This window comes from Budorcas taxicolor, chromosome 2 (assembly GCF_023091745.1).
Source record: "Budorcas taxicolor isolate Tak-1 chromosome 2, Takin1.1, whole genome shotgun sequence".
Taxonomy (NCBI): domain Eukaryota; kingdom Metazoa; phylum Chordata; class Mammalia; order Artiodactyla; family Bovidae; genus Budorcas; species Budorcas taxicolor.
The window spans coordinates 49731566-49750711 of NC_068911.1; the positions used below are offsets into that span (position 1 = coordinate 49731566).

The 19146-nt window shown below is 62.1% G+C and overlaps 1 protein-coding gene across 4 annotated transcripts in view; it reads left to right on the forward strand.

Moving 5' to 3' along the window:
- Positions 1-18890, forward strand: part of BIN1 (bridging integrator 1) — a 55362-nt gene extending 36472 nt beyond the window's left edge. The window contains exons 7-20 of one of the 4 annotated variants that reach the window (XM_052663647.1): positions 395-487; positions 4175-4260; positions 4448-4523; positions 5908-5990; positions 7204-7248; positions 9121-9268; positions 10541-10669; positions 13613-13720; positions 14211-14234; positions 15024-15131; positions 15892-15960; positions 16180-16290; positions 16513-16614; positions 18250-18890. In XM_052663647.1, coding sequence (XP_052519607.1) covers positions 395-487; positions 4175-4260; positions 4448-4523; positions 5908-5990; positions 7204-7248; positions 9121-9268; positions 10541-10669; positions 13613-13720; positions 14211-14234; positions 15024-15131; positions 15892-15960; positions 16180-16290; positions 16513-16614; positions 18250-18357 — 1290 coding nt within the window. In that variant the 3' untranslated portion in view covers positions 18358-18890. The remainder of the gene's footprint in view (positions 1-394; positions 488-4174; positions 4261-4447; positions 4524-5907; positions 5991-7203; positions 7249-9120; positions 9269-10540; positions 10670-13612; positions 13721-14210; positions 14235-15023; positions 15132-15891; positions 15961-16179; positions 16291-16512; positions 16615-18249) is intronic. The other 3 variants (XM_052663656.1, XM_052663664.1, XM_052663671.1) reach the window with 3 other exon arrangements.
- Positions 18891-19146: the final 256 nt, after the last annotated feature.

Below are 19146 nucleotides of genomic sequence, written 5' to 3' on the forward strand. Positions count from 1 at the left end.
CTCCGAGTGGAATTCCATCACCAGATCCAATGTGAACCTGTCTCAGCTGGAACAAGCCGGGCCGGGTGGGGGTGGGGGGGTGCACCCACATTTCCACTGCAGTGAGCGCCCCCAGGGCAGGACCTGCTTGCTGAGTCCGTCTGCCCTTGCTAACGATTTTCATATTCTGCTTTGCAGCTGGAGTTCACCCACTTCCTCCGGGCTCCCCTTAATTCTCTCAGCCTCAGGGGCCTTTACCTGCTGTGGGGGGCTGGCCCTCTGGAGGGTGGCAGGGCTCCGTCACTGCCCTGGAGACGTTTGGATGTGGTGTTTAATGTCTGTGTCGTTTCTCTCTCCCCGTCTCCCTCCTCTCTCTCTACTCTCCTTGGCCTTGACCTCCCCTCCCAACCCCTAGCCTGTCTCGCTGCTTGAGAAAGCCGCCCCCCAGTGGTGCCAAGGCAAACTGCAGGCTCATCTCGTAGCTCAAACTAACCTGCTCCGAAATCAGGTGACACTGGCTTCTAACCTTGCACGTGCTGGCGCCTTCTGGTCTGTTGTCCTGCCCTTGGTGCTGGGTGGTGCTGGGTGCCCGTCTGCCCAGCCCCACGGGGGGGGTGGGGGGAGGGCTCGACTCTTTCCCTGGTTGGGAGGCAGGGCTGTTTTCAAATGTCTCTGCTGGGAGAACTCCTGCTTCAGAGAGCTGAGGTTGAAAGGAGGATGCGGATGGGGGCTGGGGCTCCGGTTAACCAGGGATGGCCCCTCTCTGTCCTAGCACCTGGACCTCTGGTCATCCCGGCTCCAACTCTGAAATCCTAGCCTCCAGGAGCCCAGGAAAGCCTCAGACTCTGTCCTCTGTGAGGGCTCTTGCAGGGACAGGTGTGGTGTCTTTAACGCATTGTCCTTCAAACCTCATAAGAACTGTGAGGTTAACCTGGGTTTGCTGAGGAGACAAACCCGTTCAGAGAGGCAGAATCCCCTGCCCAGTTCCCAGAGCCGTTTAGTGATTGAGTTGGGGCTCGCCCACCTCAAGCCCTGGGTCATTCTCCTAGCTCCCTGGACTGGGGGTCCCTGTGGGTGGTCCTGCCACAGTTGGCCAGAGTCATGGTGACCCTTGGACCTATAGGCCCCAGGGTGCCCCTGGGGGGACGCTGAGAAGGCTCTTCAGTCTGGCTGGGATACTGAGACCTGGGGCCGAAAGGACTCGCTCTTTGGGAATTCCACGGAGGGCAAACAGTCTATATCACAGTGGTCCTGGAGGGCTTCCTGGAGGAGGCTCTTTGCACAAAAGTGATACTACTATCCTGGCAATACTTGGGAGTGGGCTGGGTCCTGGTAAGCACCATGAAGCAGTGTCCTGGGAGAGGTAGCCTCATGGTTCTCAGTCAGTGACACTGACTTGACTGTAGCAACACTTTGTGGTCCTGGGAGGGGGCAGGAGACAGGCCCCACTCAGGAGGTTGGGTTTCTATCCGGGTAGCTGCCCCGTGTTTTCTGGGCCACTTCTGATTTCATCATCTTCAGCTCACATGTATTGAATACCTGTGATGTGGAGAGCGCTGGGTTTAGCATGGGCTCGTGGCCCAATTTCTTATTCACCCTGCTGCCTGATTTCTCTTAGGCCAGAGCTGTGGGCTGACTTTAGAGGCTCTGAGTGGCAGCTCCACCTCTTTTGGTTCTGGAGGAGATGGTCTGGGTTAGGTCAGCCTGCGGGAGACTGGCCTGGCCCGCCTGTAGAGTTCAGGACTTCGGGCTGGAGGGGGAATAATGGGGCCACTGACCCAGGGCCAGGATTTCTGCATCATGTTCCCTGAAATGGGCTTGGGAGGATGCCAGGTGAACATTTTAGTCCAGTGGGATAAGCTCCTGGGAGACTGTGGGGCCAGGGGTGGTGGCCGTGGCTGATTTGGGGCTCCTGAGATGGGTGTGGTTGGGGATCCAGCTGGGAGGGTCCCATACCCCCCCTTCACCCCCCACCCTGGGGGATTGGCAGGAGAGGCCAGGGGATCTTGTCTCTGGATGTTGGACGGCAGATGTTTTGCCTTTTGGCCAAATTGACATTCCCATTTGGATCCAGTTTTCATCTGAGCCTCTCTTCTCTCTTCCTCACCCTGCCTCACCCCTGGCTGGGGGCTGGGGAGCCTTCAGGCCACTGGCTGGCAGGGAGCTGGGGTACTTGGGGCCCTGTGCCGCCCTTGCTGGCTGACTTGACTTTGGAGGGACAGCACCAGCTCCGGAGCCTGTGTTCTCCTGAGCTGGCCAGCTCTGGGTGTTCCCTGGTCTGGTTCCGAGCTGCTCTCCACACGTCACGGTCTCTTGAAAGCTGCCTGCAGGACCCTGGTGACAGGCTGCATGGCAAGGGTGTCACTGTCTCGCTGCTCTCCGTGTGCGGAGGCGTGTGTTGGAGCCACGGAGGCTGCAAGGTCCCCCCAGCAAGGGGCAGCTCTCCCCCCGCCTCCTGCCGCCCCTAGTGTTTCTGAAAGAGCCAGAATATGAAGCATGTGACTCAAAGGAAATAAAGGACAGGCCCTGACTTCTAGGAACTCTCAAGCGAAGCCACCCTGCCCTTTGCAGCATTGCTGAGCTCTGTGAACAGGGCTTGGTGTCCAGCTATGAACTGCTGGGCCGTCCGCACCGTCTTAGCCATGCTTGTCCACTCGGGGAGTTGGGACCAGCATCGTGGGGCCCAGAGGGGTGGTCTCTGTGGGTACGGAAGCCAGGGAGGTCAGTGTCCTGGAGGAGGTGGGACTTGAACCAGCCAGCAGGCACTTGAATGGGAAGTGCACGTGACGTGTGAGGCTCTGGCGTTTGGAAGTGTGGGAGTCACTGCTTTGAGGGTGGTAGCCCCCATCAGGCACGGGGGTTCTCAGAGAATTAAGGCAGGGATAATCTGGCTCCTGGCCTGGAGGGCACCCCAGGTCTGATCCATTCTAGGTGTGGCCGGAGGCATGCATATTTAGAGACATTTCTTTGATTTCTTATACTCCCTTTAACTTTTAAATGAGATTTTAAAGAAGTTAGATGAGATGCTCATGCTCCGTCTAGCAAGTTCCAACAACCTGAAGGTGACGGAGTCAGGAGCCTAGTGGCCCCCTCCCCTCCAGTTCCCTAGTCATCCTGGCTGGGCCAGACACAGAAGGAACAGGATGTGACTTGGGCTGATCCTGGTGCCTGAAGCTGCGTGGACAGCTGGGTGGGCTTCAGTGGGACGGGCAGCTCTGGTGTGTTCTGCAGCAGTTTGGCGTTCAGGCCAGCTGGCCTGAGCACATGAGGCTGCTGGAGGGAAGTTTTCTCCTGGGCGAGGCCACCACGTTCCTGGGCTGTGACTCAGACCCCGAATCCAAGTCACCCCCCTGAGTCACCGTTTCCTGCAGCGCTCTCCAGAATGAGCCAGCAGAGCCCTTTCTGGGGCCGAGGTCTGTGACTCACCTCCGCCCTCCGCCCAGCTCCCGCCTTTCTAGGATTCTGCCATGGGGCCTTAGTGCCACCAACTGGTGTGTGTGTGCAGGCATGCAGGGCGCAGGCCGGCCTGGGAGGGGGCACAGGCGCCCTGCCCAGCAGCCCAGCCCCCTCCTCGCCTGCCCTCTCCCCTGCTCTCCGCATGTCCCCAAGCTCCTGCCTCTGTTGGGGAAGTGTCAGAGGAGAGAGGGGTCAGAGGAGAGAGGGGCCAGAGGAGAGGGTCGGAAAGCTTCTCCCATGCAGGTGAAGTCAGCCTGGGGGTGAAGGCCGGCCCTGGGAAAGGGGAAGGGGGAGTCAGAGGGCCGGCATGGGCCAGGGCCAGAGAGCTGGGCAGCAGGCAGACCCTTAGCCTGAGAGGGGCTCCAGTGTGAGGGGACAGGGTCCCAGCTGGCTGGGTCTGGGCCTCGTGGCCAGCCTGGGCCTCAGCCCCCTTGTTCCCTTGGCCGGCGCCTTCTCGTGTGCTCCATTCCTTCCTCCGGTCCCCCCTGGGGCACCTGGACCAGACGGGGGTTCTCTCCTTGGCCGTGGCTGCTGACCGGCCCCTGCCCGGCGCGCCCCCGGGATGCGGGGGAGGAGCTCGGGGAGGTCTGCCCAGGCATCCATGGCAGGTTCAGCCTGTCTTGCCCGGAGCCCTGGTTCCAGTGCGCTGGGGAGAGTAGGTCTTGGTGGGGGCCTGGCCTAGCCTGGGCTGGCTGGGACTCAGGCCCCGCAGAGGGGAGTGACCCATCCCACCCCCCAGGCCGAGGAGGAGCTCATCAAAGCCCAGAAGGTGTTTGAGGAGATGAATGTGGATCTTCAGGAGGAGCTGCCATCCCTGTGGAACAGGTGAGGGGCTGGAGGGGGCGGGCAGAGCCTCGGCCACCCTCTGGAGGCTGCGGGGCTGTGCTGCTCTGTTCCACGCCCTCCCGGGGCTGGGGCTGGTGAGGGTGGAGGTGCGGCCGCCCGCGTGGCTCTCCCGGGCTGTCCACCCTGACCTGCAATCCACCTGGCCCTTCTTCCCTCTGTCCTGCAGCCGTGTGGGTTTCTATGTCAACACATTTCAGAGCATTGCGGGCCTGGAGGAAAACTTCCACAAGGAAATGAGTAAGGTAGGTCCCTTTCCTCCCCTGCAGACCCCACCCCCTCCCCCGGGGCCATGCTACACCTGCCGAGGGTCAGGGTCAGAGGCACAGGGTGGCCCGGCTCCCTCTTCCCTGCCGGGGTTAGAGACACAGGCCACCGCAGCGCCCCCTCTCCGAGCCCCTGCCCTTGAGGAACAGGGTCAAGGCCCAGCAGGAGCTGCTGGGTGCACTGGGAGGCTGCAAGCCAGCCCCACGGGTCTAGCCCTAGCCCCTGCCCTGTTCCCAGTTCTCTTCTCATTGCTTGGGCAGGGCCAATGGCCCTCAAACTGGAGAAATGTGCTCAGGCAGCCTTGGCCCAAGGAGCTCAGTGTTAGAAAATGGTGGTGGTTTCCCAATTTGTAGGCTGAAGATAAATAAATTAGTAAAATTTTTCCAATTAAAAAAATTTTTAAATATTCCTTAAGACATGAAAGCAGATTTGCCTTACCTACTGGAATCTGATGTAAGACGGGGTCAGATTAGCTTAAATTCCTATGTTGTTGTATTTTCATTTTGATGAAAACCGCAGTTAAACTGCAAAGCTGAGGTGTAAAAACTTCATGTTGGCAACTTCCTCCTTCCCTGTGCCGTGGGTGGGCCTGACTGTCCCCAGGGCCCAGGAGAATGAGGCTATAGACCATGGGGGATTCCAGGCCCAGGACAGGAAAAGAGCTTTGGCCACCTTGGGGCCTGTCCTGAGGGACCACCCTGAGCATTGTTTTCTGCCTGATTTTTCCTGTGTCCCCTTTTCCTTCCTACTTTTCCTTCTTCCCTTCAGTATGAGACAACTTGTGAAAAATTAAAAGAAAAAAGCAGAGATGTGTTTTGGGAAGAAAATATTTGTAAAGTCTGGAGGAAAATTCAGCTCTGGGCTTCCTAGTGGCTGAAGGAGAAGGAAGTATTTTCAGTAAGCAGAACCACAAGATGCATGGGGTCAGTCCCTCATCATGCTGGTGCTTTTGGTGAAATCTCTGTCAGCTGTAACGTGGCCTAAAAGCATCTTGGCAAACGCCTTCAGCAATTAGGATCAACAGTTCATTTGCAAAGTTGGAAAAAAAAAAAAGAACAAGCAAAAAGCAACAGTACAAGCTTTATGTGGTATTTTAGGAAGTGCCTTTGAGCAGAAAGAAGAGAAAGATGGTCCCCGGAGACCGTGACTGCTCAGCAGCGCAGCCCACTTCCTCCTCCTCCTTGGTTTTCTTTCTGGGGTTGGTGTGCTGGCTTCCAGCTCCCACTGATGGAGAGAGACGAGCCTGTTCTGGTCCAGGCAGAGGCACAGGGCAGGGCTAGGCTAGAAGAGAAGCAGGGATGTCGCTGGGAGGTGGAGCTGGCTGGCGGCCCCCACCCAACCTGCTTGCTGCCCCTCCTGCAGCTCAACCAGAACCTCAACGATGTGCTCGTCAGTCTGGAGAAGCAGCATGGGAGCAACACGTTCACAGTCAAGGCCCAGCCGAGGTGTGTGAGTCCCCTGAGGGCGCTGGGGGCTGAGGGAGGTGTCGGCTGGGGCAAGGCGTCTTTTTGCGGTCCCCTGTGGGTTTGGCCTTTCTGGCTTGGCCTCCCTGTGCTCAGGGGAGCAGGCGAAGGCACCCCTTCTACTTGGCTGTGTCCCATCTGAGAAGGAGCGACCCTGGGCAGTCTGTGGCTCCCCCAGTGCAGGCCTGGCTTCCTCCGCTGTGGAGCCCAGAAGCAGTGCCTCCACTGCTTTGCAGGCAGGGCTGGGACTGAAGGATTCAGGGGATCCTCGCAGCGGGGAGCCCCCTTCCACCACTCACTGCACGGAGGAGAGCCCTGCTTCCTGAGGGGTAAACCTCGAGGGAGGAGGGGATGTGCCTGGCCCGCAGCCCCCAGGAAACCACAGCGAGCCTGGGGCTTCCCTTCATCTCTGTCCTTGAGGTGCCGTGCGTCACAGCATGGGGTGGAGCTGCGGTGCGCCTCGCTCTCCTTATCGACCACGCAGGGTGGTTGCATCGGGTTCTTGGGGTAACTGGGGAGGAGGAAGGCAGTCAGTATTCCGTGACTGCCACTGCCCCACTTCTCCCTGAATATAGTGCGGGAGCAGCCCACAGGCTGCCCTGCAGGAAATGAAGGCCCCAGGGTGTCGGTTTCACAGGTCACCTTCCTGCCTGGAGATCAAGGCGGCACACACAGGGTGGTTGAGGAGGGGGGCCGTGCAGGCAGTGGGGGCCAGGCTGCCCTTGGGAAACAGCTGGTCTGAGAGGAAAGGACGGGCTGCGGAGGAGGCTCGTGAGACTCCTTTACTCCAGAGTGGCCCCCAGGGCAGCCCAGTGGCCTTTTCCCAGGGCCCAGTGCTGGTCCGCTGACCCGGCTCCTTCCCGGGTCCTGAGCTCCTGTGGCTGGACCCCGGGCAGGGAGGGCTGCTGGCGCTATCCCGCCAAGAGCCACCCACCAGGTTCTGCTTCAGGGGACATCTGCTGCTCGTTCTGCCAACACCGCCTCGGGGGCGCCTGGCCAGATGCCAACGCCTTGGCCCTGGACAGCAGGGATCGTGGGCAGGCCTGGGGCCTCTTCACCCCCAGGGAGTCGGGGGTGCTTCAGCCCTTAGTCCTCCTCCGAGCACAGAGGGGCTGCCGGCGAGGGAAGGGGTCAGGCCAGTCCCACATCCTCATTCCCCCAAATGAAGGCCTCCACGTCCCATCCACCCCAACAGAAAGAAAACTAAACTGTTCTCCCGGCTGCGCAGAAAGAAGAACAGGTACCAGTAGGGAGTGCTGTGCTGTGGGGGCCTCTGAGGACAGCCCCCAGACCCCCATGCATGCGCCTGGCCCAGCCGAGGGCGCCACTAACCCCTAACCCGCCTTCCCTCGTGTGGTGTGTGTTGGGGTGGCAGAGGGCAGAGAGGTGTCGGTGGGAATCGGGGGTGGCGGGGAGGGTGGGCAGACCACCTGAGCACGTTCCTCTCGGGCTGCAGCCCGAACAGGAGTGCAGGATCCGCTGGAAGGGAGGCCTGGGAGGCTCGGGGAGAGAGTCGCTGCAGCATGCCAAGTTGTAGGAATTCTGTGTGCGTGTGTGCGTGTTCGTATACTGGGTGTATATGCAGTCATTAAGGAGGCAAAGAACCCCCAGGCAGGCGACAGGGTTCCTAGTTTCTGTCTGTCCTTCTGGACTTGCCCCATCCAACACTGTGTCTGTCCACCCCATGTGTCCGGGGAGCAATTAAAATGTAGCCTGTGTGACTGAGGAGCTGCATTTTTATTTCATATAAACATAAAATATGGGCTTCCCTGATAGCTCAGTTGGTAAAGAATCCACCTGCAATGCAGGAGGCCCCGGTTCGATTCCTGGGTTGGGAAGATCCCCTGGAGAAGGGATAGGCTACCGACTCCAGTATTCTTGGGCTTCCCTTGTGGCTCAGCTGGTAAAGAATCCACCTGCAATTCCAGAGACCCTGGTTCAATTCCTGGACCAGGAAGTTCCCCTGGAGAAGGGATAGGCTACCCACTCCAGTATTCTTGGGCTTCCCTTGTGGCTCAGCTGGTAAAGAATCTGCCTGCAGTGCAGAAGATCTGGGTTCGACCCCTGGGTTGGGAAGCTCCCCCGGAGAAGGGAAAGGCTGCCCACTCCTGTATTCTGGCCTGGAGAATCCCGTGGACTGTATAGTCCATGGGGTCGCAAAGAGTCAGACACGGCTGAGCGACTTTCGCTTTCACTTTTCAAACATAAATGTGAGCAGACCCCTGTAGGTCAGTCTCGGTCAGCACTGTTCTAGAGTCTCTCCAGGCAAGTACAACATACATTTTTATTTCTGCCCGCTTTGCGCCCAAGTGGTGGGCTGTGCATGCCGTTTGTCCTTGTCAGTAGTGAGACTTGACATGGCTTCTCCCTCTTCATCCAGGCTCTGAGACACCCCCTTTATCTAGCCCCTCTGCCTGTGGCCTCTGCTGGTCACCCAGGATACCTGGGAGGACCCGCAGGAGCAAAAGCTCGGAGCCAGCCCCTCTGGTGTGGTGGGCAGCCAGGCCCTGGAGGTGGGGCTGGCTGGGGTGAGGGGCGGATGGCAGGCAGCCTGGCCCAGAGGCCCCTGGGGCCAGGCTGAGGAGCAGGCTCGCCCTGAGCACAGGGGCTGCTGCGCGCCGTGCCGGATGATACTCTTCTTGCCTCTATGATGTTTGGCTTTCTCCTGCTGTGGGCTCAGCGCCCCTGCACGAGGCTGGGGATCCCGCCTGGCGATGCCTCCCGGGGACCCGCCCTGCTCCTCCAGCTGGGGTGGGGTTGTCACTGTGTCCAGGGCAGGCCCTGCTGCAGACGTCTGCGTGTCCCCAGTGCTCATGCCTGTGTTGCCTCATTTCCACCTGTTCTCGTGCACATTCACACATGGATGCGTGGGGACACGCACTCAAGCACACACGGGTGTCATATTTTCACAGTGAGTCTGTGGACACACGAGCACCCTCAGTCTCCCAGGATCTACATGGACACACACACATGTGCGCGCACATTTCCATACGCGGGTCCCCAGGGCATTGGTGGGTGCACACAACCTGTCACACACACACACGCTTCCTCTCTCTCTCGGACACCTCCACCTCCCTCCATCGGGCTCTCTCTCCCTCCTCTCTCTCTGCAGTGACAGTGCGCCTGCAAAAGGGAACAAGAGCCCCTCACCGCCGCCTGACGGCTCTCCTGCTGCCACGCCCGAGATCAGAGTCAACCATGAGCCCGAGCCGGCTGGCGCAGCCACCCCCGGGGCTGCCCTCCCCAAGTCCCCGTCTCAGGTAGGTGCCTGTCTTGGTGGCCTGTCCCCTCCCTTGCTTCTTCCTGCTCTGCCGTCATCCCGGCTCCTTCCAGTCCCTGTCCCTGTGGGCCCAGGCTCCTCTCTGTGGTCCCGGCCCCTCCCAGGGGCCTCTGTGATAGTCTGGCGCCCCCACCCTGCTGCAGCACCCCTTCTTCCCTCTCCCTGGCCTCTGGGCTGCTGAACTCTCTCCATCTTTCTTTCTTGCGGAGACACAGGCTCCAGGGCCCTCAGCCCCCAGAGCATCCGGGTCTGCCGAGGTGGCTGCCTCTTCCTCTGCCTCACCTCCTTTCTTGCGGGGGTAGGGGGCACCCAGGACCCTGAAAGGGCCGGCGAGAGGAGGGGCTTGGTGAGGGCCCTCCCCCAACCCAGTTTCTTCCAGGTTTCCGCAGCGTCCCCAGGAGCCGGAAAGGGAGAAAGGAGGAGTGGGGTCCACTGTGCAGCCCCATCTGAGCCCTGACGGGCTGACTGCCACCCCCCCCCCCCCCCCCCCCGCCACCTGCAGCCAGCCACTAGGCTCCCGGCCGCAGCTCTGCGGTTGCAGGCCCGCTTCACAGCTGATTAGGAGAGCGATGCTATGCTAAGAGGGTGATGAGAGCCCACACTCAGACACTTACTCTGGGCCGCACCCCGCGCCAGCCTTTCTGTATCTTCATTCATTGTCCTCACACTAGCCTGTGAGGTGGATACTCTTATCGCCTCAACTTGACGAGTGAGGAAACCCAGGCTTGGTGGGCAGGTGTGTGGCCCTCGGTGGGGCCCTGGCTGCATGCTGCCTCCACGGCGGCCTCCCGAGTCTGGACTTCAGCTCCTCCGGGGGCGGGGGCAGGAGGCTGGGCAGAGGGCAGGGGGCCTGGGTGCCGGCTCTCTCGCAGCGCCCGTTCCTCTCCTCGGCTTCCCCACCAAGGGCAGCGAGAGCCGGACCCTCCGACGCAGCCCCTGGCAGCCTGGCAGGCCCGTCCTGCCTTCTTTTCTGCCTTGCTCCCCCGTTCTTCTCTCGTGCACTGCCTTGCCCTCCAACCCGCCTCTCTCTCTGCAGGCTTCCTGACCGCCGGGCCTCGGCTGCTCCCGGGGCCCTTGTGGTCTCTGTGTCGGCGTTCTGGGGGCAGTGACTTTCCTCGTCCGTGTTCCTCGGTTGCTGGCGGGGCCGTGGCCGGGAGCTGACTAACCGTGGCTTTGTCTCTGTCTGTCTCCCCCACCCCCACGCTCCGCCGCGCCTTTCCACGCGGCCCCCTCACCTGCTGCCGACCCACAGCTTCGGAAAGGCCCACCAGTCCCTCCGCCTCCCAAACACACCCCGTCCAAGGAGGTCAAGCAGGAGCAGATTCTCAGCTTGTTTGACGACACGTTTGTCCCCGAGATCAGCGTGACCACCCCTTCCCAGGTCAGCCGCGGCCACCGCGGCCCAGCTCTCCACCTTCTCTTGCTCTTTCGGGGTGTGCATGGCCTTCCCCTCCATCCCATGCCCTGTGCCTCCGCCTCAGGAGCCAGGAGGCCGACTGCAGGGATTGGTTCTGAGCCTCCTTCTCGCACATCCGCCCACTCCCCCGCCCATCATTCTTCATTTCTCTCTGAGCATGTGGCTAATGGAGGGACACGGGCAAATGGTCCTCATAGAGACGGCTGACTCAACAGTGGCCTCCAGTGTCCGTTGACATTGTGGCCCAGAGGGGTGGGCGGCTCAGAGGACCTGGGCCAATCAGGGAAGACTTCCTGGAGCAGGTGAAGTTTGCCAAGTGGCTAAGAGCAGACGCAGTGTGTAGCCAGAGGTGGCCGCTCGTATGTAGGCTGGGAGGGGTGGGAGGCAGGCTCAGGAAGGGCATGAGGTCAGCGTCAGGTGAGGAGGCCACCGGACCAGTGCACAGCTCAGGAGCCCTCCAAGGCACCAAGACTCCAGCTTCCAGAAGTGCCGTCACCGCATGGGGGTGCGGCGGTGGCCGAGTCACAGAGCAGGGAGGCTGCTGTAGCCGCCCTCGGAGGCGTGCAACGCCCATTCCCAGAAGGTGAAGGGAGGGCGGAGCAGGGAAGGTCGCTGTGGTGGCAGAGGAGGTGGGCTGCCCGCAGTCAGATCAGCTCACAGAGGCCGCAGTGCGCCAACCTCTCTGAGCCTGGCCTCCAGGCCTCCCTGTCTGTGCCGTGCTCACCTTTTGTGTAGGCCAGCCAGTCCCAAGCTGCGCTGGGCCCCGCGTTGCGGTGCTCCTGTGGGCTTTCCCTGCCAGGGGTCTTCCTCTGCACAAGCTCAGAGGCCTGGAGGGGAGGGGCAGGACAGGAGGGTGTGCATGTGGCCAAAGAGGCCTTTGGGAGCACAGGACAGCGTTTCCTGCTACAAGGGGCCGTGGCCGAGTGGGCTTCAAGCCCCCGCAGGAGGACTTCGGATTAAGCTTGGAACTTTCGGTACAGATGGCTGGGGGCAGGCGGGTGATGCCCTGGCTTGGGGACCTGGGAGGGAGCCCCTCTGCAGAGCGTAGCTGAGGCTGGCTCAAGGTGCTCCTGGGCTCTTGGGGAAACCACGACCTCTGGGCAGATTGCAGCTGGGGTGCTCACCGCCTGGAGCCCGCCTCCGCCTCAGGGGCACGTAAGGGCTGGTAGACACTGCACGGGGAGTGCAGCCAGCCGCTGACCCTCTGGCCCGGCTTAGTGTTCAGTCCTCCCTGGGAGGGGTTGTTCCCACTGAACTGGTGAGGAACTGCGGGCCTCAGCTGCAGCCTGGCAGTCTGCCCTGCCCTGCTCCCTGCATGCCTCTCCTGCTGTCTCTCTGCCCACTCCTGGGAGCTGAGGCCCTGCCTGGTGGGTTGGGCAGTGCCCCATGGGTTCTGTTACCTGGGGCGGGGGTGGACTGGTCCGTCCATGACGCTGTGCTGACCGGGCTGCTCTGCTGGCCAGGGCTGAGTAGCCTGTGTCCCTACGCTCAGGGGACAGCTCCTGGCCTGAGTGGGGGGAGGCTGAACTGCTGGGAGGTGGGGCAGAGGACGCAGCCTGCCCTCGGCCTGGTGACCCTGTCCACTTGGAATCTGAGGGGCCCTCTGTCTGGGCTTGGCTGACTTCTGAGAGAGGGTGTGCGGTGGGGCGACCTTGGGGAGAGAAATGCTACCTGTCCCTGGGTGGAGGGCACTCAGAGCTCAGCCTCCACAGTCCTGGACTGATGCCGGAGAGACAGTGGTGACCTTCCTCCCGGGCTCACTGGACAAAGCTTGACCTAAAGGGGAGTCTGTGGCTGGGGGTGACCACGGGGCGGGAGTGAGTCCGCTCGGTCTGGGGTTTCTGAGCTCAGCCCCTTGTCTCCTGAGCTGTGGGTTGGCAACTCCAGTCCTTCTCAGGACCCTGGTCTTGGCCTCCCTGGACAAGCCACAGCTCAGCTGGGAAGGCCCTCCAGGAGTGCCCTGCCCATGCTCCCAGGTCTTGGGCCCTTCTAAATGGAGGCTCTCGGGTGCCTTGGGCTGGAGGGCGAGTCCTATCAGTTCTGGGCACCATCAGAGGGGTAGGGAGGGAGCTGGCTGCCCTGGGCTTGTGGGGCTGTGGCCCCTTCAGCTCTGCTTTAGGGACAGCACCCTGGGCCAAGGCAGGGCAGGCAGAGTACTCCCGGTCCCGGGAAGCCCCTTGTATGAGACGGGGATGCAGTTGAGCAAGCCATCCTCGTAGGGAGGCGGTGCGTCCACTGGACTGGGGCCGGCTCTGGGAAGACGTCTTCCGTGGTCGTCTGGCCCCGCTTACTAAGCTGCTGGCTTCTCACAGTGTGGGTAGTGCCACCGCGCTGCAGTCTCCTGGGGACCGTGCCTGCTCCAAACACATCCCCGGGCTGTGCTCAGCCCTGCTGAAGGGACTGTGGGTGGCTGGAGAGGGCCCTGCACTGTGGACACGGTGCTCCCGTGTTGGGGATCCCCGTGTTTACGATGGGGCTCCCGGGCACTGTGTGCTGGCTCGGTCTGCCCTGAACTGGCTGGGGGTAGGGGTCACTGGGGGACCACCTGTCCATCTGGGACAGCCCATGCCTGTGTAAAGCTCCTCTGAGCCAGAGGGGCTGCGTGGTCTTGTCCAGGCCGGAGTGTGGCTGGGCCACTGCTGGAAGGAGCACGAGATCAGGGGAGTTGTTGGGCGCGCGCACTGGGACATCTCCTCGGCCTGTGGGCATTGGTCTGGGGGTAGCTGCCCAGCTGAGGGCGAGCTGGCCCCAGGTGTGTCCTTGTGAGGGTGGGCTGGTGCCAGGCGTGTGGGACGGGCCTGTCCTTGTGTCGGTGGGTGTGTCTGGGAGAGGAGCCTGCTGTGCGCGCCCCGGCTGAGCGCTTGCTGCCCGTCACTAACTGCCTTCTTCTCTGCCGCTGCTGCCAAGTTTGAGGCCCCGGGGCCTTTCTCGGAGCAGGCCAGTCTGCTGGACCTGGACTTTGACCCCCTCCCGCCTGTGGCAAGCCCTGTGAAAGCGCCCACGCCCTCCGGTCAGGTTGGTGCGAGCCCACCACCGCCCATGGGCCCACTGGCCTCTGGGCACCGGGGCCTGGGTTCATGTCTGCCCACCAACCTCCTTTGGGGGTTTTGGGGTCCCTGGGCTCTCCTCCCACTCACCGCCCTTCCCCTGGAGTCCTGGTCCCCGCTCTTGTCACCTCCCTTGGTCCTGACAACAGGTCAGTAAGAGGCCCCTCAGGAGGTCAGCTACGTACCCGCCTGGCAGCTCACACAGTCCGTCCGCCTGGGCGCCCCGTTCCTCTCCCGGCGGCAGCCCTGGGTGTGGGCGCGCCCTGGCCTGTGGCCGCCGTCTCCCTGAAGGTGTCCAGGACTCGGTCCTCTGGAGGCCTCAGAGCCTAGCGCTGCTCTGCCCCACACCTACCGGCTCGAGGGCCCTGGGGTGGGCCTGGGGTGGGGTCCCTGGGGACTGCTTGCCCGCCTGTCTCTAACCTCCGTGCTAACTGTCCTTCTCCCCTCTCTGCGCTCAGTCGATTCCATGGGACCTCTGGGAGGTAAGCTGTGCCGGCTCTGTGCCCGCCCCGCAGCGGAGCCGCTGCGCCGCGTGCGGCCCCGTGCCGCCTCGTGCCGCACTGTTCATAGGTGCACGCGCACGCACGGCCGCGCCGCCCGCCCTTAGGGACCCTGCGCCTTCAGCCAGGCCCTTTGGGAAAGGGCCCCTCAGTTCAGCCTCTGAAGAGTTCCCCAGGGTGCAGCCCAGTTTTCAGGGGCTGTGAATGGCCCTAGATAGTCACCAGCTGGTCCCCAGGGTGGATGGGGTGGCCCCGTACTGGGCCCAGGACTGGGGTGCAGGGGGTCTCGGGGTGGAGGGGTTTTCTGTCAGCAGAGGCCCTGCAGGGCAGTGGGACTAGCGAGCTGGTGGGACACAGGAGAGAGGGGAGGCGACTCGAGGAGCAGGACAGGCGGCCTGAGGCCGGACGGGGCCCGCCGTCACCTGGGGCTCAGGGACGGAGGCTCGGGGGGCAGGGGATGCCCCGCAGCCGGCGATGGAGCTCCTGCAGGAGCAGGAGGGGCTGGCGTGAAAGTGCCGGCAGCCCATGCCCGGGGCTCGCGAAGCTCCGCTGGAGGAGGCCCGCGGAAGTCTGGCGCCGGCGGGCAGTGCCGCTTGCCTGGCAGGGGCTGCGCTCCTGCGGCACACCCACACCTCCCTGCCCTCTGGGCACTCAGCTGGCCCACGCTGGCCGCTCACCGCCTTCTTCTCTTGTCTCCCACCCCGCCTGACACCCGCCACCCCTGTCGGCCCCGGCCCTCCCTCCCCGTTCCCCCCGCTGGCCCGTCACTAGTCCACAGAGAGTCCAGCCGGCAGCCTGCCTTCCAAGGAGCCCAGCGCTGCCGAGGGCACCTTTGCTGTGGCCTGGCCCAGCCAGACGGCCGAGCCGGGGCCTGCCCAAGTAAGTGCCCTGTCAGCGCCCCTCCCCTCCCCTGCCTCTTGGGGGTGTAGCATGGAGGAAGAGGCCGGAGGAAGGGGCGCAGGAGGGACCGCGGTGGGACTGAGGGTGAGCCTTTAGCGAGGAGGCCCCTGGACAGGGCTTGTCTGTCACTGGTGCTGGAGGGGTGCAGATCCGGTCAGCCCCTCCTCTGCTGGCCAGCACCAGCCTCCTAGCTCAGGCCCCCCGCAGAGGGAAGGAGGTGTGTTGAGATGGCCTCCTGGTTTACAGTGGGCACTTTCCAGAATTCTCCTTTAATCTTCAGTCTAACCTAGACATTTCCTCCTGGGGGCCAGGTGGGTTGAGTGATTGTTCCCAGAACTCAGACATGGCCGAGTCTCAGGGCAGACCCAGGTCGGCCTGACTGCAGCCAGGCAGCGTCCACGGTGCCCTGCCTGGGCCTTCACCATAGGGGCCACCTGAGAGGGGCCAGTGGGGCTGGGCAGGTGGGAAGAAGGAAGCCGAGGCTTGACCAGGGTTTGGGCTTAGAAGGCAGAGCCTGTGAGGGGGCCCAGGGGCTTGTGCTGGGCTTCTCAGCAGCTCGTCACTTGGGGTCCGGGGTCTGTGTGCCTGCCAGCGCCTTCTCCAGCTGCTTCCCATGCCCAGGGCCTTTCCTTCAGGGGCTCCCTGTACTGGACAGAGGCACTGGCCCTCTGCAACGTCTCCTTGTTCTGGCCGGCACGCCCTGTCTTGCGTCTGACCCCACGTGGCATTTATGTTGCAGCCAGCGGAGGCCTCGGAGGCGGCTGGAGCCCAGGAGCCCGGGGAGACGACCGCAAGTGAAGCAGCCTCCGTAAGATGCCAGGGACCCAGGCCCTGTGATTCCTCCCTGCCGCTCGCGGCTCCCTAGCCCGTGTCTTGCTCTGTGCTGGTCCAGGTCACAGTTCCTGTCGAGGAACCTGGAGGCCCGCTGGTCTGGCGTCAGGCGCAGACACCCCCCTCCTCTGCTGGCGCGGCCCGCCCTCTGGGACCCCCTCCCCGCCGTCACTGACCTGCTCTCCTCCCCCGCCAGAGCTCTCTCCCTGCGGTGGTCGTGGAGACCTTCTCGGCAACTGTGAATGGCACGGTGGAGAGCAGCAGCGGGGCAGGACGTCTGGACCTGCCCCCGGGGTTCATGTTCAAGGTGAGTCTGGCCTGCTGACCTGCAGTCTCCTTGGGCCCTCGGCTATGGGGTGGCCCGCACCCATCCCACGCATCCCCCCCCCCCGCCACCCCGTTCCCCAGTTGTGAGGTGGTGCCCCAGCCCTGTTCCTGCTGCGTTCACTTGCTCCCGGCGCCCATGGGACTGCAGAGGGGACAAAGGTCGCCGAGGGAGGGGGTGTCAGCTCTCCCCCACCCTCTGCAGGTGCAGGCCCAACACGACTACACGGCCACTGACACGGACGAGCTGCAGCTCAAGGCTGGGGATGTGGTGCTGGTGATCCCCTTCCAGAACCCGGAGGAGCAGGTGAGGCTGGCTCTGTGGGAGGCACGGCGGCCAGCAGGGGGCAGCAGAGCCCCGCCAGCCAACCTGTGGCCTCTGCCCACCACCGAGCATCTCCTTCCCTTCCAGCCCCCCTGGGCTGTTCACCCTCTTCTTCCCACCTCGGTCTCTTGCCTCCTGCTTCCTCCTCTCCTCCTGCTCCGTCTGCCTTCCTTTGGGCTCTCTGCATCTCAGTTCCTTCGTCATCTTCTCCCTTCCCTGCCCCTCCGCGGTCACCCTCCTCCAAGACAGGACCCCTGGCTGCCTCTCCATGGGCCTCCCCCACCCCCCAGCCTGCGCTGCAGCCTGCCGCTGCCCCTGCCCCATCCACAAGGACCGCACACGTCCCTGCCCACAGGGAGAGACCCCTGAGTCTCCAGCCCTGTCCCCAGCTGGTCCTCACCCCGAAGCATCCCAGACCCTTCTCCTCCTGCGGCCTTGCTTTGTTAGTGAATGTCCTCAGAGTGGGTCCCACCGATCCTGGGAGGCTCAGTGTGGGATAGAACTGCCCCCGCTAGGTTCCAGGCAGGCTGCTTAGTTCAGATTGCCGTGGCCCCTCAGCAGGAGCCCTTGATTGTGGGGCATTGATGGTGCGTGGGGGTGCCCATGTGGATATCCAGGTGGCAGCTATGGTGCGGAGCAGACCTGGCGGGACTCCTGAGCTTTTAGTCATCAACACATCTGTGTGATCTAATTACCAGAGTGACTGAGTCGGGGAGGAGGGCCGGCTGTGGAGTGAGGCCAACCTGGCTGGGGCGTCCTGGGCTGGAACTTGAGGCTACTGGGTACTTTTTGAGCCCACCTTGGGCTGGGAGGTTTGAATAAGAAGGCTTTCCTGGGCCTGGTGCTGAATTAGTTACTTCTCCTAAAGCCCCAGGTCTCTGCTGATCTCCCTGGTGGGCCAGCCCTGGGCTAGGAGGGGTTCTCAGGAGCAGAGTCCTGGTCCCCCAGCACACAGTGAGAGCCATCTGTGATGGGTAGACGGGGCTCACGTAGGACCCACGTAGGGTGTAGGACAAGGCAGGTAACCATGTGCGTAGGTCCCAGGGATGGCCCAGCTGCAAGGGCAGCAATGGGCTTGGCTTCAGGCAGGGTGTGTGGCCACCGCAGGCCCAGGGTCAAGGCTTGTCAGGGCTTGAATGGATGATCCCTGTGAGGGGTCAGGATTAAGGCAAAGGTCAGATTCAGCTTGGAGGGCTTGGTGGAACACCTCAGGTCACTCTGGAAGCTTTTAAGCAGTCAATGCACTGTTTGTAGAGGGCTAGGAGGACAGCTGATCGCTCCGTCCTCTGTGGGCACCAGCCAGTGAGAAGCTCTTTGGTGGGGACTGAGGGAGTTGTTTAGAGGTGTTTGGACCAGCGCGACAGTCAAGCCGTCTTTCTGCAGTGAGGAGGACTCACCAAACAACAAAGGCTTAAATCTGCCTGCTGAAGGCTGGGATGGCTCCTGGGGGTAGGGGGTGTCAGTTTGGGTCCTGAGAGGAAAAGCAGGAAGCGCTGCTTGGCAGAGGCGTCCTAAGGCGGGTCTGACAGCCTAGGAGAAATGAGCCGGCTGAAGGAGGGCCCAGCCTGTAGGTGTGTGTGCCCTCCTCCCCATGCAACCTTGCTCGCTTCCCCTTAGGATGAAGGCTGGCTCATGGGAGTGAAGGAGAGTGACTGGAATCAGCACAAGGAGCTGGAGAAATGCCGGGGCGTCTTCCCCGAGAACTTTACCGAGCGAGTACAGTGAGAGTGCAGCTGGCGGAGCTCTGGGCGCGTGAAGAACAGCACCTTCTCCCGAAAAATGTGTGTTTTCTTTCTTTTTTTGTTTTTGTTTTTGTTTTTAAATTTTTGAGAAGTAAAGGGAAATTGAGAGGAGAGACCTAAGCCAGGAGGTGTTCTCCCAAAGATGAGGTTGTTTTCCAAAGAGCCTGGTTTCGGCGAGTCTGGCAGAGTCACCAGTGTTCCTCAAGCTGCTGTGTTCCCTAGTTGAGCTCCTGGCCGCCTCCCCCGCCCTTGCCCACGGGGTGTCACCGCCGCCACAGCGTGTGTACCCGGCCACGGGGCGGGGCCTGGGGGCCACCGAGCCACCACGCTTGCCTGAAGCTTGGGCCGTGCCGCCTGGGCCAGAGTCTCCTTTCCTGGCAGCTGCCGTGGGTGGGTTCCAGAGTCTCCAGAGACTTCAGGCCCAGTCACCAGCCTGGCCCGGCCCAGCCCCGCAGGTGTCTGTGTGCTGTTTGAAAATAAATCTTAGTGTTCAAAACAAAACGAAACCAACAGAAACTGACAGAAGCGCTCAGAAAGCGTGTGTTTATTTTCTTTCCCCTCCATTTCCGTCCGCCAAGTGGGCTTCCCTTGTGGCTCAGCTGGTGAAGAATCCACCTGCAGTGCGGGAGACCTGGGTTTGATCGCTGGGTTGGGAAGATCCCCTGGAGAAGGGAAAGGCTACCCACTCCAGTGTTCTGGCCTAGAGAATTCCATGGACTGTATAGTCCATGGGGTCACAAAGAGTCGGACACGACTGAGCAACTTTCACTTT